This window comes from Podarcis cretensis (assembly GCF_951804945.1).
Source record: "Podarcis cretensis genome assembly, chromosome: 14".
Classification (NCBI taxonomy): Eukaryota; Metazoa; Chordata; class Lepidosauria; order Squamata; family Lacertidae; genus Podarcis; species Podarcis cretensis.
In genome coordinates, this window is record NC_137183.1 from 33,242,720 (window position 1) to 33,264,459 (window position 21,740).

Here is a 21,740-nt window from a genome sequence, read left to right on the forward strand (position 1 = left end):
TTGTGTGTCTGTGTCAACTGGGGGCGGGGAGGCCTCAATGGAGCCTCCAAAACCACAAGACCACACAGCAGGCTCCTTCGCTTCCCCTTCCTTTTTCTTGGATCCCAGCTGCTGGCAGGGGCTCACCCACTAAATTTTAATTTGTACCTGGCACAACATACACCCTTAGGCATTTTATTACTATTACTATATCAGGCAGGTGAGGAAGGGACCCCAAACCCAGTAAGGGAAAAGGGGGGAGTACAGCTTAGAATTTCACCCGATGTACCAGAATGCCTAATGGCCTGGAATTCTCTGCATGGAAATTTATGGGGGCGCTTTTTGGCCTAGAAGGCTGATCTCCCCCACCCCTCCTGGTGCACCTGCCAGGCTTCTTCCAGAGCTGAATTCCTGGCACTGCCATCTTCTGGGGATGGTTCCAACATCCCAATCTCGTTTTAAAATGTGCCAGGATTTATTTATTGAGGTGGATAATTCCATCATGCAGCTGGAAAGGGCTTGGAAGGAGGGGTGAAGAGAATCTTATTGATGAGCCAGCCTGGAGAAAACAGAGCTCCCCCAGCTGTTAAAAAAACACAAAATAAATTCTTAAGTTACCCACTGACACCAGCAACAGCTGAGACAGTGATCAACAGTGTTTAATGGTCAGTGAGGCCAGAGAGCACCATCATTTCAAAATATTCAGCGGACTGGGCAGCCCCCAGTTTGGAAAATGTCTTTTATTTTTAATAATTTTATTGATTTTAAAAAAATTAATGCCCCTTTAACAAAAAAATTCAAGGTATACTGTGAAAATACACCATAGGAATACACAGTCTGCAGTCTGAAGTGTATAATATGATTTAACCCAGAACAAACAAAAAATGTCTGGATGTCTGTGAAAATTCAGGATTGTTTTCCTTATTCGTGTAATCAATAAAATAGCACCAGTCAGTTATAAATGAGTTTCTGTGTCTCTGTCCTTCAGCTGGTCATATTTTGCTGCTCTTTCAGCCTTTGGTCAACAATGGCTACTGCTAACTGGGCAGTTTTTTACAGATTTGGGTATCACTCTAATAGACCTCTTCTTCCCCACAAATTTGTCTCACCTCATTTCACAACCATTAGCCTAAGGAAAACAGAAGTCTATCTTTCACAATAATAAATGGAAAACCCAACTTCAATATAACCGATGAGGATTCCATTTTCCTACTTCAATACTGAGATTACCTTACAGGAGCCAGCAGGAAACAGATTTCCCCACCTGAACCCTGCTGAAGTAGCGCAAGCACCCATACCAGACCCAGACTTTTCCCCAATGAATCAAGCAGGCCCGAGGTCTGCACATGAAGCTGGGAGATATGGCATCACAGCTTGCTAGGAATTTGCAAGCAAACACTGGAGAAGGGTCATAGTTCAGAGGAACAGTACACACTTTGCATGCAGAAGGTCTCCAGTGGCACTACTGAGTTAGATGAGCCAATGTTCTGACCCAATATGAGGCAGCTTCAAAACACACACACACACACACACACACACCCTTCTAAGCATTAAAACAAATCTCCCAAAAGTATCATACCTCAATATATTGGTCTAAATATCAGCTGGGAGCCAACAGAAGGAAAATAGAGCAGTCAGCCACCAGCAATGAAAATGAACACTCCGCCATCTTGACAGAGCATATTGGCAATAGAAGTCCCACGTACGATTCTGTGACATTTGGGGAGCTTTTATAAAGGGAAACCACAAACACACACAAAAAATTTCCTCGTTAAGGATACCCCTTCTGGGCTCCGCTGTGCCCTCACCCAGCCACTCCCGCCCCACTGCCCAGCGGCCCTCTCTGCATACTGATACTTCTGGGAACGAAAGGGTCGCATTGTTGACCCACCTGCTCCCGTTTTCTTTTGGTTGGGTCTCGTCAAATTTCAGCAGCTGCAAGGGCAGGACAATGAGCACTACTGTTATCTAGGCGGAGGGAATGGATGCAATTTAAGATGGAATAAAATAAAAAATGGCACGGATTTCAACGGCTGCACTCGCCTCACACGTGTTCAGAATGTACGGTACGTGCGCCTAACTGGGTGCAGAAAAATAAGCCAATTTTCTTTCTTTCTTTTTTAAAGAAAGTATCTTCTTGGAAAATGCTGGAGAATGCCACAAACGCTAATGCTTTTCGGTCAAGATCGCATGCATTAAACTTAATCTGTCACCCTTCACACACTTTGAAAAATCTTCCAGAAATCAACCATATAAACCAATGTTTAACGACCAACATCTGTTGGCTGGAAAATCTCTCTCTGGCTACACATTCGCAAGGATGCTTCATTAAAGACCATGCAGTTGTTGACCAAGATGAGGTGGGAGACTTGTGTGAAACTGGACAAATCGACTGCTCATCTACTGTCTCCCCTGGTGGGTCATTAGCCCCCAGGGTGTAATTTGGGAAACATTCTGCAGAACGCATGAAAGAATCCGCATTACCAATACAGAATGCATTGCAAACGGAAAGCTATTCAGTCCACACACACACATTCACACACAGAAATTTAAGACATGCACACTTACTACAGAGTATGCCCCACTGAACATAATGGGACAACACTCCCAAGCAAACTTGTAAAGCATTGCACAGTTTTGGGGGGAAAGCACACACAACACAGATTTATGGGGGAATAGGTAATGTTCCTTATGTTCTGCAATAAAAAATTACCAGGACAATGTACAATTGTGTGATGTGTTTGATCTATCATAATCTTATAAATATTATTCACATTTCTCTGTTGCAAAATAAATAAATAAACAAATAAAGCAAGCAAGCAAGCTGGCAGCAGAAAAATAATTTTACAGACTGGTACAAGTAGCTTCATTAAAGGAATGAAAAATAAAAAACAAAGCTTTAGAATGTGAACTAGAAACCACTTTTTATATTCCTAAGGATGAATTGAGGTTTAGCTTTGGTTATATTAAATTTGTACATTGCTTCCCACGCAGTGTAAGAAACTCTGATATATAAGCTAGGCACCAAATGGCTCCTGAAACCAGGGTTACAGTCACCAAAATAGAATGTCTAGTTGCCATTTGGAGCCAGATAGCTCAAAAGTCATATTTTTCAATACGATTTTTTGGTTGCTGAAATTTGTACTGATTGTGCAGATAAAATATCATGGATGGAATTCTAAAGGATATGTTGCTAATGTGTGGAAACAGGCACAATCCAAGGATTCCCAGACATGCGCGTCCAGATGATGGAGATGTCATGGGCCATCCTGGCACCTGGGCATCTTCACTTGGTTGCAGTAACTACTACTTATGAAAAGCCCCCTCCCCACATGATGATATCTATATCAACTGTAGATTTAGTTGCTTAGTATGTCTGTTAATGGTTAGGATGCTCAGAAAAACACACTTTCAGCGTTCATTAAAACAAGAGTCTTGTTTATGCAGACATATACACCTTTCTGAACATTGTTATTGTTATTTATTTTTTAAAGCACTGAATATCTCTTTCTGCCTCCTCTTCTACTTCTTCAATAGCCTAGCGGACGTCACACCACAATAAATTCATCACGCCTTCACGGCGCCACAAAACTCAGCCCTCTCTCCCCCTCCACCATATTTTTTTAAGCAAACCCTTGAACAAGTTATAAGCCCGGTTTGCTTTCGAGGTCAAGCCTACAGAAGATAGTGCAGAGATTCCAGTCAAGAGAAACCTTTCTCCAACCGTTCCACAAACAGAAAAGGAACGGCAAGAAAAGCTTCAATTTAAAAAAAGGGGGGGAGGAAACCACCCATAATTCTGAAGGGAGCCGCAAATCGTAATGGGACGTGGGGTCATTCCGTTTTATGGCGCGACTTCGTTTATGAAAGAAGAAAACTCGAGAATCAAAAGGCCCATCCATCAAGTTCACTTGACAAGGAAATAGCTGAAGAGTTGAAGGTGGTCAGGGGACCATTTCACCGCAACACCTAAAGAGAAATTTCCCAGCGGAGAGAGTGGTTAAGAGTCTCTCAATCTAAGCTCCAAATTCATTGGCGCCACAGCCTTCTAAAGTTACTCTTCTCAGCCCCACAAGCATCTCCGCCCCACCCCACCCCCCCAAAAAACAGTTCCTCCACCTCCTTCCTCTACTCCACATCACCAGATTCATAGAAGAGGGCTTTTTAAAAAGGTCACTCATCAAGTTGTTCAGACCTCAATCAAGCATCACCAAATATATCCTCTCACATGCCCAGAGGCTTAAAAAGCTAACACTTTTGGGTTATGGTGTCAGCTTCAAGCCAGTGTTTCTAGGGTTCCCTCTGGCATGAGGGGATACCCTAGACCCCTCCCCAGAATTTTCAGCTTTTATTTAAGTGCAGGCACAAAAAACAAGTCACTGCAACCTTTCTTTATAGGGGAGTCACTCCAGCTTAACCCAATTAAGCAATTCATTGTAATATTGCTTATGCTTAGCATTGTACTGGCTTCTGGTCTGTAACCTAGAGAGTCATCATCAATCTGATGGACCATTGGTCTGACACTGTATAAGACACCTTCCTAACCTCCTGCTTATATAAGCCAGCTATTCAGAACCATGAGGACTGGAATCTTACTTTATATTTAGGGGAAGGACTGTAGTTTGTGGTAGAGCACCTGCTTTGCATTCAGAAGGTCCCAGGTTCAATCCTCGTCTTCTCCAAGTGAGAGTGGGAGAGCCTCCCTGCATAAAACCATGGAGAGCTGCTGCCAGTCAGTGTAGACAATACTAAGCTATATGGGCCAATGGTCTGATTCTATATAAGGCAGCTTCCTAAGTTCTTGTGCTGGGCTATGATCTCAGGGTAGAAGGAGAAATCAGGGTGCTATAAATTTATACGGAGGGAGGGTGACAGAAGAAAGACCCTGTCCAAAGGCAGACTTCTGTAGAGGCTTAACTCACCCCCACCCCTTTTTCAGAAGCATCCAGGAGTTGAAAAACATTATCAACAACTTCAGGGTCTTTTTTTTAAAAAAGGGAAAAAAAGTTTATGTGGCACAGGGGGAAACAGAAAGAATTTAGCACAAAACTTTTAAAAGCTCCCAATTACTCTCCAGGGTAGTCATTAGAAACTACTTAGGTGACAGGAAGGCGATATCTAAGTTAATGCAGCAATAAATTAGCTCTCTTCTACCCCTCCACCCCCTCCACCCATCCTCCCTTCCCCTCGTCGTTTTGGAGCAAAGCTGCAAGTGACAGAGAAATCAGTGGGGAAGACTTTAATTCTTTTTTTTTTTAATGCTTAAAAGTTAATGGATGTCCTGTTTCCAGTTCTGTAGGTGGATGTCATTCTGAGAGATCACTGTGTTATCACATTTCATTATATCCATCTTAAGGAAATTTGAAATAATTTTGATACGCACAGTGAAGTGCAGGAGGTTTTCTGAAACCCCAGTGCAATGGGGCAGTCAGTCAGTGATGGGCTACACATCCCAGAGCCCCTTGGAATATTGGCCTCTCATTGGTAGTTAGTGGGAGACTTCCCAGGATCCAGGATTCCATGGCCAGGTTCAAATGCAATGCTCCCAGTCCAACAAACTATAGTTTGCTTCAATCAAACATGTGAAGTAAGCACCTGTGTAAGGTAAAGATAAAGGGACCCCTGACCATTAGGTCCAGTCGTGACCAACTCTGGGTTTGCGGTGCTCATCTCGCTTTATTGGCCGAGGGAGCCGGCGTACAGCTTCCAGGTCATGTGGCCAGCAGAACTAAGCCGCTTCTGGCGAACCAGAGCAGCACACGGAAACGCCGTTTACCTTCCTACTGGAGCGGTACCTATTTATCTACTTGCACTTTGACTTGCTTTTGAACTGCTAGGTGGGCAGGAGCAGGGACCAAGCAACAGGAGCTCACCCCGTCGTGGGGATTCGACCCGCCGACCTTCTGATCGGCAAGTCCTAGGCTCTGTGGTTTAATCCACAGCGCCACCCACATCCCATCAAGCTCCTGTGCAGCCTTCCCCAAATACTTCCTGCTTGCTAAAGAAGAGCTTCTTGTGATGTTTATACAGTGGTACCTCGGGCTAAGTACTTAATTTATTCCGGAGGTCTGTTCTTAACCTGAAACTGTTCTTAACCTGAAGCACCACTTTAGCTAATGGGGCCTCCCACTGCTGCCGCACCGCCAGAGCACGATTTCTGTTCTCATCCTGAAACAAAGTTCTTAACCTGAAGCACTATTTCTGGGTTAGCAGAGTCTGTAACCTGAAGCATATGCACCTGAAGCGTATGTAACCCGAGGTACCACTGTACTGGGAAACTGTGGTCTGGCTGCTCCCTACAAAACCCAGATCAAAGTTTTTAGGAAAACCTTTGCGCTCTCAAGGGCCACTTTCTATTGAAGGCAATCTGTTGGGGGCCACATGCTGGCGGTGAGCAGAGCCGACCTTTTTCTCTACCACATCTTTCCTTGTCCGTTTCTGATGCCCCCTTCTCACCCTCTTGGTCTGAAGGAGATTTGGGTCTGGTCAAAGCATGGCTAGGTGGCCTCCTAGGAATCACACATATGTTGCCCTTGGGTTCCATGAAGGAGAAAAGTTGGGGTGTAAACGTCAGGAAATAAGTACTTAATGTCCAACGGCCACTTGGGAATCTTTTCTTCCCCCATCCTCACAACAGCTCTGAGAGAAATGCCAGCATTAATCCTGTAATGATAGTGATGCTTTCTTAGATGGAAGCTAACCAAAGCCTGGGCAACAGAGGTCGACTTGCTCCCCAAAAGTGCACCCCAGGTGCCCTACACACAAATGCAACACAAAACCACACCCGCTTTCAGCACATTCATGCAAAACGTTCCAATTCACATACTTTATTCTGATCCGTAAATAATTCCAGATGTTTTATGGATCACAGCATCCCACTCTCTTGCCACCAGAATCAAGAGTATATACACAAGCTATCCTCTCTGCCTGGTCTTCGCAATTTCTGCTATATATAAATTATTCCATACATATTATGTACCTATATAAAGCTACGGAGTGAGGTTTTTTTTGGTTGGCTCTGCAGAAGAACCACAAAGCCCCTCGGGGGTTGGGGGGAGGGATGCAGGAAGCCAACATTCATTATTAGCAAATCTTAAAGCCATGCAAAGTTCGGGATGAATAATTACACCATGAAAGAGCTCCACTTTCCAATTATCTTGCCCACGCCAATCTCTTTGAAGTTGATTATGTAAGCCAGCACCAGATAATGACGTTTTCTGGTGAATTTCATAACGGGAGGTACGCACAGATTGCATGAAATTGTAACGGGGACAGGATAATGAATACAAGTGATCATTTGTGTAAAGCATCCAAAATGTGTAAGGGGGGGGGGAGGGTTAAGGATGGGTCCTAGACATGATGGCATTTGTGGCAGAAATTGCAAGATGCATAATCCCAGTTTGGGAAAATACATATGGATGATAAATGTGCAACTGATAACTGTGCAGAACCTGTAGCCCTACAGATGTTGCTGAACTGAGTAAGAACATAAGAAGCACTTGCTGGATCAGGCTAATGGCCCATCTAGTCCAGCATCCTATTCTCACAGTGGCCAACCAGATGCCTGTGGGAAACTGGCAAGCAGGACCGGAGCACAAGAGCACTCACTCATCCTTTGGCTTCTAGAAACTGGTATTCAGAAGCATTTATTGCCTACAAACATAGAGGAAGAGCATAGTCATTGTGGCTAGCAGCCATTGGTACCCTTATCCTCCATGAATTTGTCCAATCCTCTTTTAAAACCATGCATGTTGGTGGCCTCCCATAGCAGCAAGTCCTATAATTTAACTATGTGCTACATGACAAATGATTTTCTTTTTGTCTTTCCTGAATCTTCCAACATTCAGCTTCATTCAATGTCTGTGGGTTCTGGTGTTATGAGAGGGGAAACATTTCTCCTTGCCACACATAATTTTATATACTCCTGTAAAATTATACAGTTTTCTCTAAACTAAAGTAAAAACAGTCCCCAATGCAGCAGCATTTCCTCATAGGCCATCTAGTCATGCTGGCTGGGGCTGATGGGAGTTGTAGCTCATAGAATCACAGAATCATGGAATTGTAGAGTTGGAAGGGATCCTGAGAGACATCTGGTCCAACTTCTGCAATGCAGGAATCACAACAAAATAATCCCTGACAGATGGCCATCCCACTTCTTTTTTTAAAACTTCCAGTGAAGGCAGGTCCACCACCTTCCGATTCCATGGTCAGACTGCTCTTACTATCAGAATGTTCTCACTAATGTTTAGGCTCAAGCTCCTTTCTTGTCATTTCAATCCACTCGTTTGGATCTTACCCTCTGGAGCAGCAGAAAATAAGCTTGCTCCATCTTCCATGTGACAGCTTTTTAGATATCTGAAGATAGTTGAAGATATCTAGCCACCAAACTTGCTCTATGTCATTTCCATGACACCAAAATGGATCTACTCAGGGGGAAACTGCCGTTGGCTGAGTCTGAGTGACAAAACAGAATGTAGCGAGATTGGCTCCATTATTAGCAAATAATGGAGGCATATAATTTGGACGAAAAAGTTGGCTTCCAGGTGGAAAAATCAAAATTGGAAACAGAATTGCTAGATCCCAAAATTAAGAATTTGTCAAGAATGTATAACTTGCTGTTGAAGTGGAACACTCAGGATGAAACGGTGAAATCTGCTACGATTAAATGGGCACAAGATGTTGGACATAACATTATGATGGCTGACTGGGAACAGTTATGGACCACGGGTATGAAATTTACGGCATGTAATGCCCTAAGAGAGAATTTAATGAATATGATTTATAGGTGGTACATGACACCAGTCAAGCTTGCAAAAATTTGCCCAAAAATAAATGTTGGAAATGTAATGAGACTGAAGGTACATTCTTTCACCTTTGGTGGACATGCCCAAGGATTAAGACATTCTGGGAGATGATTTATTATGAAATGAAAAAGGCATTTAAATATACCTTTCTGAAGAAACCAGAGGCCTTTCTCCTGGGCATAGTCGGCCAATTGGTGCCAAAGAAGGACAGAACTTTCTTTATGTATGCAACAACAGCAGCAAGAATACTCATCGCGAAATACTGGAAGACACAAGATTTACCCACCCGGGAAGAATGGCAGATGAAGTTGATGGACTATATGGAACTGGCGGAAATGACTGGCAGAGTCCGAGACCATGGAGAAGAGTCGGTGGAAGAAGATTGGAAAAAGTTTAAAGATTATTTACAGAAATATTGTAAAATTAATGAATGTTAGAAAAATGATGGAATGAAGTTATATGGCTTTAGCAGAAATGTTATAAGGAATTAGGTACAGACAGATTGTAAATGTATTAAAGGGGGAAAAAATAAGGTTAGAATATGTTAAGATAAATTACAGGACAGAAAACAGAGGAAGATGGAAAGGAATTGCTGAAACAGTTAATTGAAGTGGAATACAAAAGGGGGAGGTGTGAGGTGGTCGCTGAAACAAGTGAACGAAAGTTATGATATTGAAATTAATGGATGTGTTTTTAATTGTTTTTGTTTTGTTTGGTTGATTCAATGTTTTAGGGTTTGGGTTGTGTGGTGTTTTTGTTTTTGTATTGTATTGTATTGTTTAATTCTTTTTCTTTTCTTTTGTAATCTTTAAACTGCTAATAAATATTATTTTTTTTAAAAAAAGACAAAACAGAATGTAAATTAAAATAGCCAAAGCAGAGACTTCCAAATTTGCATGAGTAGTTAATCTTCTGTGAAAGGAGGGACTTGTACTCCCCCATGAGAAGAGTATCTGGTGGAACTTTGCTTAACATGGAAAGGCTCTGCATACATAGGAAGCTGCCTTCTACCAAGTCAGATCATTGGTCCAACAAGCTCAGTACTTGTTTACACTGACTGGCAACAGCTCTCCAGGATTTCAGACTGGGGACAGACCTCGCCATCCCTGGAGATGCCAAGGATTGAACCAGAAGCATTGTGCATGGGAAACAAATGCTCTACTACAGAGCTACAGTCCTTCCCCAGGCTGAGCATGTTGTTACATGAGGGATAAAGTGGCGCTGTGGTCTAAACCGCTGAGCCTCTTCGGGTTGCCGATCGGAAGGTCGGCAGTTCAAATCCATGTGATGGGGTGAGCTCCCGTTGCTCTGTCCCAGCTCCTGCCAACCTAGCAGTTCAAAAACATGCCAGTGCAAGCAGATCAATAGGTACTGCTGCAGCGGGAAGGTAAATGGCGTTTCCATGTGCTCTGGAACTCATCATGGTCCTCCATGCACCAGTAGCAGTTTAGTCATGCTGGCCAAGTGACCGGAAAAATGTCTGTGGACAAATGCCGGCTCCCTCAGCCTGAAAAGTGAAATGAGTGCCACACCACATAGTCCCCTTTCACTGGACTTAACTGTCCAGAGGTCCTTTACCTTGTTACATTTTTACATGAGGGGTTGGCTGCTTTGGTCAAAGAACATTTCTTTCTCCAAAATCTGGGGGGGGGGGGGATTAAAAAATTAGAGCAACTCTGCCTGTTCTGCTCCCGGCTCCTTGCCAAGGAACAAAAAGGTGAGCTTCTGCTTATAGTTCTAGGGGGTGTAAATCTGAGCCTATCTCCCTGATTCCCAAGAGCTGCAAAGAGATTTTAAAATCAGTCATGAACTGTTATTCTGCTTGCTTCAGCGTGTGCTTTTTTCCCTTTTGCTGCTTGGAAAAAAAAGATCCCAGCCATGATCAAAATGACTCATAGGACCTCAACGCCCACATGTTTTAACCTCAGGGAATAAAGAGAACAGAAGGCCGGAAGACCAAGGGGAAAAATTGAGGGTGGTGATGATGGAGGGGGGAAGAACGATGATCAAACAGCTTGCAAAACCCATCCTAACAAAAGGGGAAGTGCTGTGACTCAAAGGTAGAGGCTTTGCGTTCAGAAGGTCCCTGGTTCAATACCCAGCACCTCCAGTTAGGACTAGGAAAATATGCCTGAATTGCTGATAAGCCACTGCCAGTCAGTGTAGACCAGGGGTCCTCAAACTAAGGTCTGCAGGCCGGATCGGGCCCACCAGGCTCATAAATCCAGCCTGCCAGCCAAAACACCATGCCGGGTTTACCTCAGCACACAGGGAATGACTGAGCAGGCCGCGAGGCTTCCGATTGGCTGCAGGAAGCTTCTGCAGCCAATTGGAAGCCTCGCCGCCCACTCAGTCAGTCCCCGCGCGGCAATTTAAACCCGACGTGGCGAGGCATTTCCATGGAAAAGAACACACGCACGCTTGCTTAGTTCCTTCAGCCCGTTGCCCTTCACGCATGCTAGTGGCAAGGCCATTTGGAATTTTGGCACGAGAGCGCAAACCAGGCATTGAGAGTGCACACACCGGGCAGGACACACACCTGAGGGAAGGAAGCAAAGAAAAAAAGGGGCTGCTGTATCCGGGAACTCTCAGACGGATGGAACAAAGCGATTCACTCGCACGCAGGTAAACACAAGCTCTTGCTCTCCAGGGATCCGAGGAAATTTGAAATAAAGAGAGAAAGGGTGAAGAGTGGTAATGCGCCAGTGCTTTTGTGCTTCCTCACTGGCAGCAGTGGCACCGGGTGGGTGTGGCGCTGATGTCGCCAACTTTGGGGCAGGGGAAAAGGCCACCCTCCCTCCCCTCACCTGAGGTGAATTGCATTCTTCGTTTGAAATATTGTATTGTTTTTCCTGTTTTTTGTGTACAGTGGTACCTCGGGTTACATATGCTTCAGGTTACATATGCTTCAGGTTACAGACTCTGCTAACCCAGAAATCATGCTTCAGGTTAAGAACTTTGCTTCAGGATGAGAACAGAAATCATGCTCCAGTGGCGCGGCAGCAGCTGAAGGCCCCATTAGCTAAAGTGGTGCTTCAGGCTAAGAACAGTTTCAGGTTAAGAATGGACCTCCAGAATGAATTAAGTAGTTAACCCAAGGTGCCACTGTACTACAAATAAAATATGTGCTGTGTGCATAGGAATTCATTCATATGTTTTTCAAAATATAGTCAGCCCCCAACAGTGTCTGAGGGACAGTGAACCGGCCCCCTGTTTTAAAAGTTTGAGGACCCCTGGTGTAGACCAAAACTGAGCCAGATGGAGCAATGCTTTGACTCGGTATAAGGCAGCTTTCCATGTATCCCACCCTCCACAGGCCTGGAGAAAAGAAGTTGTCCCTTCACCTGCCAACAAAAAGCTGACCTCCCTTCACCATGGACCTTGCTAGGCAGAGGAACTACTAACAGGGCTTCCCAGCAGAAGTCAAGGAACAGGCAAGTGAATACATGGGGAGATGTCCTTTCAGCTTTCCTATGCGGAAAGGTTAAAATATTGGGGGCTTTTCAGTTTAAAGAAAAGGCGAGGAACGGGAGGCACAAGACAGTGTATAAAATGATGTGCGGTGTAGAGAAAGCTGACAGTGAAGCCTTTACCTTTCTCTTGCAACACTAAAAGCTAACTGGGCCATCCAACGAAGACAAATGCTGGAAGATTCAAGACAGGCAAAAGGCAGTAGTGACGGCCACCATCTTTGATGGTTTTAAAAGGCTTTCATAGAAATTCATGAAGGAAAAGGCTACCAATGGCTACTAACCACGATGGCTTTGTATATCCTCCACTGTCAGAGGCAGTATGCCTCAAAATGCCTGCTGCTGGGAATCATAAGTCAGTTGTGCTAGTGGGAGTCCCACAGGGGTATCCGAATGGCCACTGTGAGAACAGGATGCTGGACTAGATGGGCCACTGGCCTGATCCAGCAGGGCTCTTCTTATGTTCCTATACAGTGGTACCTCGGGTTAAGTACTTAATTCATTCTGGAGGTCCGTTCTTAACCTGAAACTGTTCTTAACCTGAAGCACCACTTTAGCTAATGGGGCCTCCCGCTGCCGCCGCGCCGCCGGAGCATGATTTCTGTTCTCATCCTGAAGCAAAGGTACTATTTCTGGGTTAGCAGAGTCTGTAACCTAAAGCATATGTAACCCGAGCTACCACTGTATTTGGGGCCTAAAGTCACATAGGGCTTTAAATGTCATCACAGCTGCCTTAGATTGGGTCCAGAAACCAATACTTGATTCACTTGAGGCCTGAGGAGGAGGAGGGGGAGGAGGAGGAGGAGGAAGAGTTTGAGAAATCACCCTTGTTTTCGGAAACAGAAAATGAGAGGCAGGGTTATACGTAGCCCGTATAAACATTTCTTCTCAAAATCTCATTTCACAGTGGACGGAATGAGGAGGCCTGACCTTCACACCCACTTGAATGACCCTGGAGTTCATTCAGCTTTTGTCACAGTACATGTTAGTACTTGGTCACCATGGCAACCCAACTTCCTCCTCACAGATGGCTTCCATTGCTTAAAACCATACAGGTGTCACTGGTCCGTCCGGAGGAAAACAACCCAAATAATGACCTTGAATGGCTTTACTGGTTTTAAATAAATATGGAAGTGCTTCCTTCAGCGGAAATTGGACTTAGCAACAGAGGCTCTCGAGCATCAATATTACTCCAAATATTTAACATATGGAAGAGTGAATGAAACAATAAATTATAATTCCTAGTCTTTAAAATAATAATAATAATAAATGAGATATATGCACACTCTTCTGAGCAAATACCAAGGTGAAAAAATACAAAAGTACTGTAATAATACATAATGGAAAATTCAATAAATATTATAATAAAAAAGAGATATATACACACTCCTTGCTATGTCTTTTAATATAGTTTGCCAAAGTTGTTGTTGTTGTTGTTGTTACTTTTCCCAAACTGATACACAAATTAGAACACAGATTAAATACAAAAAGGGGGAAACATATTGTGTACAATATAACTGTAAAAAGGCAATTAATATAATTAAAACAATATTAACAACTCTATTATCATGATGAAAAACCTAGAGGTAGCTTGAAGATTTACAGCATGAAGTGAGTGAGTGTGTGTGTGTGTTTTGTCTAAGTAATGTCAAGAACGTAAGATTTGCTGCTGAATATCAGATGAAGGGTCTAATTTGACATTCTCTTTGCAATGAATAGCCCAGACTGGAAGCTGACAAACATGGCAGAAAGGGCAAAATCTCTACACTACCTACTATGATGCCAATTTAAATGGTCTTGGCTTTCCCCCAAATAATGCTGGGAACCATAGTTTGCTGAGGATGCCAATAGTTACTAAGAGACCCCTATTCTCCTCACAGAGCTATAATTCCGAGGGTGGGCTCCTCAGTGGCAGAGCATCTGCTTTGCAAGGAGAAGGTCCCATGTTCAATCCCTGGCAACCCAAGAGAGCCAATGCTGGTGCAGATATAATACTGAGCTAGGTGGATTAATGGCCTAACTGAGCTAGCTGGATCAACACTCTGACTCAGTGCAATGCAGCTTCCTGCGTTCTGTATATTACAGCTTACATCACACCAAATGGGAATGGCCTGGGTTTCGGGTAGACGCCTTTCCCATTATTTCTTCCCTGATCTGCCAGGGATACTTTTGACACGTAACGCCTGTACTCTACCAATGAGCTATGGCCCACCTCAGAGCTGTCAAAACAACAGCCGTCCATGCATAGTTTGGTTCAAGAGTGCTGGAGTTCGGCACAGGTAACAAGAACCTGCACTGACTGTTTCTGAGAAGGCTCTCGCATCTTGTGAGAGGTAACGGGTGAGCTTCACCTTGCTAGATAGGCACCACATGCTCGGGTAAAAAGATAAAAGGGTATATACTGAGAGCAAAACCTACCATTAAAACTATTATTGCAAAGTAGCAGGTGTGATTGCAGCAATTATGCGAACGATTTCAAGGGGCAAAGCACAGCACTGCAAAAAGCAGATGCAAATGGAGGCAGCTGAGAGGAAAAAGCGGCAATGACTTTTGAGATCTTTTGCTCCTGAGTGCAATTTGCTCCCGTGTCAGCCAGCCACGGGACAGGTGACCAACCTCATGGTTACAAATTTGCCCATTTGAGGATCTGACCGTCCTTTGCATTCAACGGGCAGCCTGTGGCTGTAAGCAGCAGTCTGTCTGCAGACTAATTAGGAACACTTTGGATGTAATTTTGAGGTTTTGATTTAAAAGATTTTCCCCCCTTTGTAAAACATAACCATTTCATATCTGAGGCATTATAAGCAGTGATAAGTGGGTTCCAATGCCTTCCAGACAGATCTGGCTCAACATTTCGTCATTATTTGTTTCCGGGCAAGTTATCAGTTCCGGCTAATCGCGCACATGGTTTTTGATGGGGGCGGGGAGCAAGGAAACAGATCCAAAATCTGTTTGCTTTCCCTTCCCACTAAACACTGTTTGCTTTGAATTCTGGTCTCCTTGAGCTCCAAGGAGATTGGCAGGGCAGTTTGTGTTTGTTTGTGCTGAGAGTTTTTCAGATCTGACTTAGTGGCACAAGGGTCCTGCATAATGTAAATTAATCTCATTCCTGCCATTTCCAAACTTTGCAATTATGTATAGTTACTTAGCTGCGGATACGTGCAGATTGCAGCTAGCAAGAACTTGAAGGCCCTCTGTCGCCTGGGAGAGTTAATTGGTTTAATTATTTTTCCCTGTCCTTTCCCACAATCCCCTGTGACTACAAGGAGTTCAGAAAAATGCTTTTCCTGCTCAGCTGCTCAATAATAGGCACACTACACTTTTGAAGGATGGTGTGTAATGCAAGGGTGGGGAATCATCAGGTGTGGCTAAACTACAACTTCCATCAGTCCTAACCATGCTGGCTGGGGCTGGTAGGAACTAGAGTCCAAAAAATACAGTGGTGCCTCGCAAGACGAAATTAATTCGTTCCGCGAGTCTCTTCGTCTTGCGGTTTTTTCGTCTTGCGAAGTACGGCTATTAGCGGCTTAGCGGATTACAGTGGTGCCTCGCAAGACGAAATTAATTCGTTCCGCGAGTCTCTTCGTCTTGCGAAGCACGGCTATTAGCGGATTAGCGGATTAGCGCTATTAGCGGCTTAGAAAAGGGGGGGAGGGAAAAAACTCGCAAGAACTCGCAAGACGTTTCGTCTTGCGAAACAAGCCCATAGGGAAATTCGTCTTGCGAAGCACCTCAAAAGACGGAAAACTCTTTCGTCTAGCGAGTTTTTCGTCTTGCAAGGCATTCGTCTTGCGGGGCACCACTGTATTTGGAGGACAGCAAGTTATTTATTTTATTGCATTTATATACCACTTTTTCTTCCAAGGACCTCAAGGTGATGTTAATGGTTCTCATCCTTCCCATTTAATCTCCACAACAATCCTGTGAGGTAGGTAAGCCTAAGAGGGAGAGACTGGCCCAAGGTAATCCATGGTGCTTCAGGGCTGAGTGGGGATTTGAACCCTGGTCTCCTAAGTCTTACTCCAACTCTCTAACCACTGTGCGACAATGGCTCCTTTAGTGATGATGCTTATGATGATTTTATAGCAACCTTTCTACTATTATTTATTTCCATTATTACAATCTTCCTCATAATGCTTGAACTGTGGGCTTAAGGAAAGGTGGTCTAAAAATAAAGAATTATTGTTATATGATAATATTTTACCCAATTTACTAAAAACAATGTGTCTGGTTTATACAACACTGAACCAAAGAAAGAAGTTAAGTGCCCTGATGCTGACATGGCTTTTGGGGGGCAATTTAACAGCCCGAGATACATTCGAATTTGGCCTGGGAGAAGAAAATGCACCCACCCCAATTGCCTATGTACATTTTTAAAATACTTAATCGGGGGGGGGGGGGTGTGGAATGTCCCATGTGGTTTTCCCCAAACAAAAGCTGATCCAGGAATCAGATTTAAATGTTCTTCTCCTGACACAACACAGATGCCTTCGTTGGGGATATTCTATGACCCCAAGATACATTAGGAGGCAGTTTAGGGTAAATAAATTAAAAATGTGTCCCAAAATTGCCTGTGTCAGTTTCTTAAGTTTCTGCTGTAAGGCTTAAAACATGCTTTTGATCTGTGGCTAATTATTAACTTGATTGCTGATGAGGGTCTCTTAAGGCTTTTGCCCCTGTTCTTTGTTTGATAATTTTGTGTTTTAACAGTTGTTTTTACGTTTTGCTTTAATACTTATAAGCCACTTAGAGCACATTATTTGTGGAAGGGGAAAGTGAGGCATAAGATCCGGGGTGGGAAATAGCAGCTTCTGCCTGATCTGGAGGCAGAGGTTTAAAAACATGCCAGCCAATTTTTTATTATTATTTTGGGAAGGGTGTTCATATGCAAGTTTGCATTAATGCACAGCAACCAGACAGACCAAGATAATGAGGAACAGCCTCTTATTGCCCCTTCTAATTAAATTAAAACCCAAAATGTCATTGTGAACTAAGGTTAGGGAGAGCGAAGGAAACAAAGCTATAAATTAAGCCAGAGGGTATGAATCTCATACCAAAAAAAAAATGGCAACGTTTCGGGTTAAGGCTGAATCTGGAAACAGTTTAGCGGAAAACCTGGCATAGCTGTAGGCCAGGAGAGAAAGAGAGTTAAGAGTCGCTCTGGGCTAATTGCTTCCTTCATGCGGGCTACTCTAGCACACTAATAGGTTTTAATAAAAACTTTCAATTGGGCCAGTAAACCCCTCATTAAGCTGTTTTTAAAGCATGAATTTAAGAGCAGGGAGGGCAAGAGGTCGTGAGGAGCATTTAATTCACAACGGCTGGGGCAAGGTGCTCGCACAATTGGAAACAAGCACTGCAGCGTCCAGGGCCATATAAACATCCGACTCTGTCACTAAAGGCCAGCTAAGTGACAGCTTGAAAAATAGATTTAATAAGGCAGAAGGGGAACAGGGTTTTTCCCCCCAGTCGTACGCGGACAACAGGAATAATCAACAGCCCAATTGTCCCGTTTCTACAAATAAAAAAAAGTTATCGACAAACAAACACAAAACCCTTTCCAGGCTAAGAAACAAACAGGACCCCGAATCAAGAGAGAGCAGAAGCGATTCCAAGATACATTTTTAAGCTTCTTGTTACTTTAAATGAATAACAATAACAATAATATTTATGAAACGCCTCCTGTCTCAAGGCCAGACCATAAAAACAGCTAAGATAGTTTTAAAAGCAGTACCAAAAGCAACTGATGATAGGTTTTAAAGCAAAACGAACTGCTAAGAGACCTTTTAATCCAGCTGGAAAAGATTGTTGAATCAAAAATGTCTTCCTTCCACCCCCAGGGAAATCAGAGATAGTGGGTGCCTTGCTTCTTCCTGTTTGTGTCTCCCCTCACTCCATCTAAATTTTATATTATATTTTCTTCAGGGCTGAACAAGCGTGTGTGAGAGAGGGAGGGAGGGGGAGAGAGAGAGAGAGCTTATTATAGAGATTGCTAACACTTTGCCCTCTAGGTGTTTTAGGTAGGGGCTGAGGCTGATGGGAGTTGTAGTCCAAAATATTTGGAAGGTAGCAGGTTGGTGAAGGATTTTTTCCCTGTAAACTGCCAAGTGCATTGTTGCCACTGCATAAAATTTATTGTGGGGTCAAATTACTACCAGCACAGAACTTGCTGTGGGTTTTGCCCTGGTTGCCAATCTGTTACTGGCCCTGTACATCTTAGGGCCATGTTGCTTAAGAGAAAGCCTTCTTTCTTATATACCCAGTAAGTCACTGCTTTCTGCTGGAGTTTTTCCTTAAAGTCCCCAAAAATTCAGAAATCAGCTCCACAGTAACTCTGAGCAGGGCCTTAAGTGTAGCTGCTCCTGTTTATTGGAAACAACACCCCTATTAAGATACTACTACAACAACAACAACAACAACAACAACAACAACAACAACAACAACAACAATATGTACTTCCCAGAAGCAACTGAAAACATTTCTATTTCAACAAACTTTGAAAGCTAGAAGAAAAGGTCTCTGCCTCAGTTCCCTTTTTCATTGCATTTAACCCTATCCTCAGTTGTTCTTTGTACTGTTTTTTAAAACTATCTTAGTGGTTCTTAATGGTAAGTCTGTACATCACATTGAGACAGGCTTTTCCAGCTGGATAAATGGATATTTACCACAAGTGTCCATTTGTTAGGATTTTAGTCCTGTTTTAAATGTATTTTGTGCTTTTAGCCTTTCTTAATTATCTTATGTGTCAATCGCCTTGAGATAGTGGTTTAGAAGGCGATTAATAAATTAATTGTAATAAGTAAAAGTCAATGTGTAACTTTATCATTAATAGTCGCCATAGTAATAGGAGCAAACTAGTCCTTACTTTGGGTTGCATTTCAATGTTGGAAAAAGGGTCCACCATCTGTAACTGAAGGCTAAATTAAAGGACATTTCCCGGGGGGTGGATTCACCCCAAGCCCAGCAACAGATCTCTAGGTGGTGAGAACATTCTCATGACCCAGCTGGCCAGGAAATGGCTGAACACTGCGAACAGCTGTGGTAGAAGTGTCCCAGGCCTTTGAAACAGGTGCTTCTTGTTAAGCTCCACCTCTGGGACCAGGGAAGGTCTCTCTCCCTCCCTCTCTCCCCAAGGAATAGGGGGATCAAGGAGGAAGCCAGGCCACGGGAGACCGTCAAGGGCAGCAGAGCATGACAAACACGGTTAGGGCTCAGCTTTGTGGCAGTGACATCGCTGCAGAGAAATTCCAACCCCGAGGGCAACGGAGGCCATTTCACCCAGGGGGCACTCCCGACAGCATTAAACCTTGCCATACCTGGTCCAGAGACACCACCCTGGTTGTCGTCTTAGCAAAACAGCTCAAGAACAAGGCCAAGAATGTCGTCAGTTATTCAGAGGTGGATCTCTGCTAAAGTAAAGGGCTTGTGTGCAGAAATAAAAAATGAAAATTAAAGCAGCCCTGCTGGATCAGAATAAGAGATCCCTCTGGCCCAGTGGCCAACCTGATACCCACAGGAAGCCCATTAGCAGGGCAAGAATGCAAAAGAAACTCTCTTGCTGCACTCCCTACAGAGGCAGTCTGCCGCAGAACACAGGCATCCCATTCAGGGGTAGACTGCTGCTGAATGCAGGTGTTCCATACAGGCCTCATGACAAGGCGAATTTAAGGCATTGCACTTGAGAAATAATTTCTGCTTGCGCAACAGAACTTCACCTTCCCGGCTCCTACTGCGCCCCCAACCCAACAAAATCTGATCTGAGGTTTCCCCAACCCTCTGGAGCAAATTGGGGGAGGCGGGGAGAGGAGAGAAGTTCCATTGCACAAGTAGTGGTTTCATTCAATATAGCCCACTATTAATAAAGATGGTTTTTGTTTGAAATACGAGCCAATCTCAAAATATGCTTTAAAAAAAATAAAAAAGCAAGCAAGCACCATGCTTCCTGCAAGGGAACAGGAAGCACCCAGCGGGTACAAAGGATCCCAGCAGGAACTGTTAAGACTGCCCTTTGAAGTAAACACTACCCAACGCTAAAGTGGGATTCCCCCCAGCAAAAAAAAAAGCTCAGCAATATTTAAATGCCTTCTGACAACAACAGATAGACGACAAAATGTCACTGTTCCACAGTTCTATTATAACAAAAATATATTGTGGGTTTCCTGCATTCCTTGCCAAAAAAACAAAGAACCGTGGGGGGAGGCTTGAGGCATTTTTATTTCATTAATCCCAACTCAGAAGCATCTCATCCAAAAACAGAAGGAATAGAGCAGAAGCCTGCTGTGTACAAAGGGTTTGATTAACCAAGACTCAAAGACTTGACCCAGTTGAGGAAGAAGCTGTATCTACTCATGTTTTTACATAAGACAGAAATCAGGAGTGGTGGGTGAGCAGAGATGGATGGTGGTGGCAATCTCCTACAACATCCCAAAAAAAGTTACTAGGAGGCAACAGGCCCGCCTGGCATGCCACTGGGACGAAGCTGAAACCAAAAGCTCATCAAAGAAGCATCCACCACAAAGGTTACTATATGATATTTAAAGTCCTGTGGCTTTGGGACTCAAATGCCTTCTTACAAATTCACCTACCAGTGCAAGTTTTGACCAATTCATATGGCTCCTCTGGAAACCAAGCAAAACCTGTGCTGTCCGATAGGCATCAAGGTGCAGCCCACCATATGGTGATGCATGAGAGGGTCTTCTGTATTGTGGAGTCCCGGCTCCAGAATCCCCTTCCTCTGAAAGCCTGAATGACAGAGGCCCTGATGGGCCTCCACAAGCAGGTAAAACCAGTTTCATTCTCCTGGGTTTTTGGCAATAACTTAGTAGCCATCACCAATTGTTTGGCTTCATGCTGTTGCTCTATTAAAAAGGTAAAGGGGCCCCTAAACATTAGGTCCAGTCGTGGCCGACTCTGGGGTTGCGGCGCTCATCTCGCTTTATTGGCCAAGGGAGCCGGAGTACAGCTTCCGGGTCATGTGGCCGGCATGACTAAGCCACTTCTGGTTAACCAGAGCAGCGCACGGAAACGCCGTTTACCTTCCCGCCACAGCGGTACCTATTTATCTACTTGCACTTTGACCTGCTTTTGAACTGCTAGGTTGGCAGGAGCAGGGATGGAGCAACGGGAGCTCACCCCGTCGCGGGGATTCGAACCACCGACCTTCTGATTGGCAAGCCCTAGGTTCTGTGGTTTAACCCACAGCTTAATTGGACTGTCTTAATAGTTGTCTTTATTTTTGCTCCCTGTATTTTTGTGCATTGACGGAAACCGCCCTGAGATCAGGTCGACACAATAAAGGGCAGTCTACACATGTAGATAACAATGAATGGATGCCCTGGAAAGAATGAGTGAAAAAATTGTGGTGATCCTACACTGAACTCCTGGTGTGGGGTAGCACACCATGCTTCTTATAGATAGGTGTGAAACTGGCATAACCTATCGGAAGTGTAAAATTCAAGTGATAAGAACAGAATAAGACTTTGCTCGG

General features: G+C 43.9%; 1 protein-coding gene across 4 annotated transcripts in view; it reads right to left on the reverse strand.

The window, feature by feature from the left end:
• Nucleotides 1-21,740, reverse strand: part of LMF1 (lipase maturation factor 1) — a 171,336-nt gene that overhangs the window by 125,491 nt on the left and 24,105 nt on the right. The window contains exon 1 of one of the 4 annotated variants that reach the window (XM_079952518.1): nucleotides 8,276-8,330. The exons of the other annotated variants lie outside the window; for them this stretch is intronic. Within the exon in view, the coding sequence (XP_079808644.1) occupies nucleotides 8,276-8,315 (40 nt within the window). The 5' untranslated portion in view covers nucleotides 8,316-8,330. Of the gene's footprint in view, nucleotides 1-8,275; nucleotides 8,331-21,740 lie in introns of those variants that run through there. 4 annotated transcript variants of the gene reach the window in all.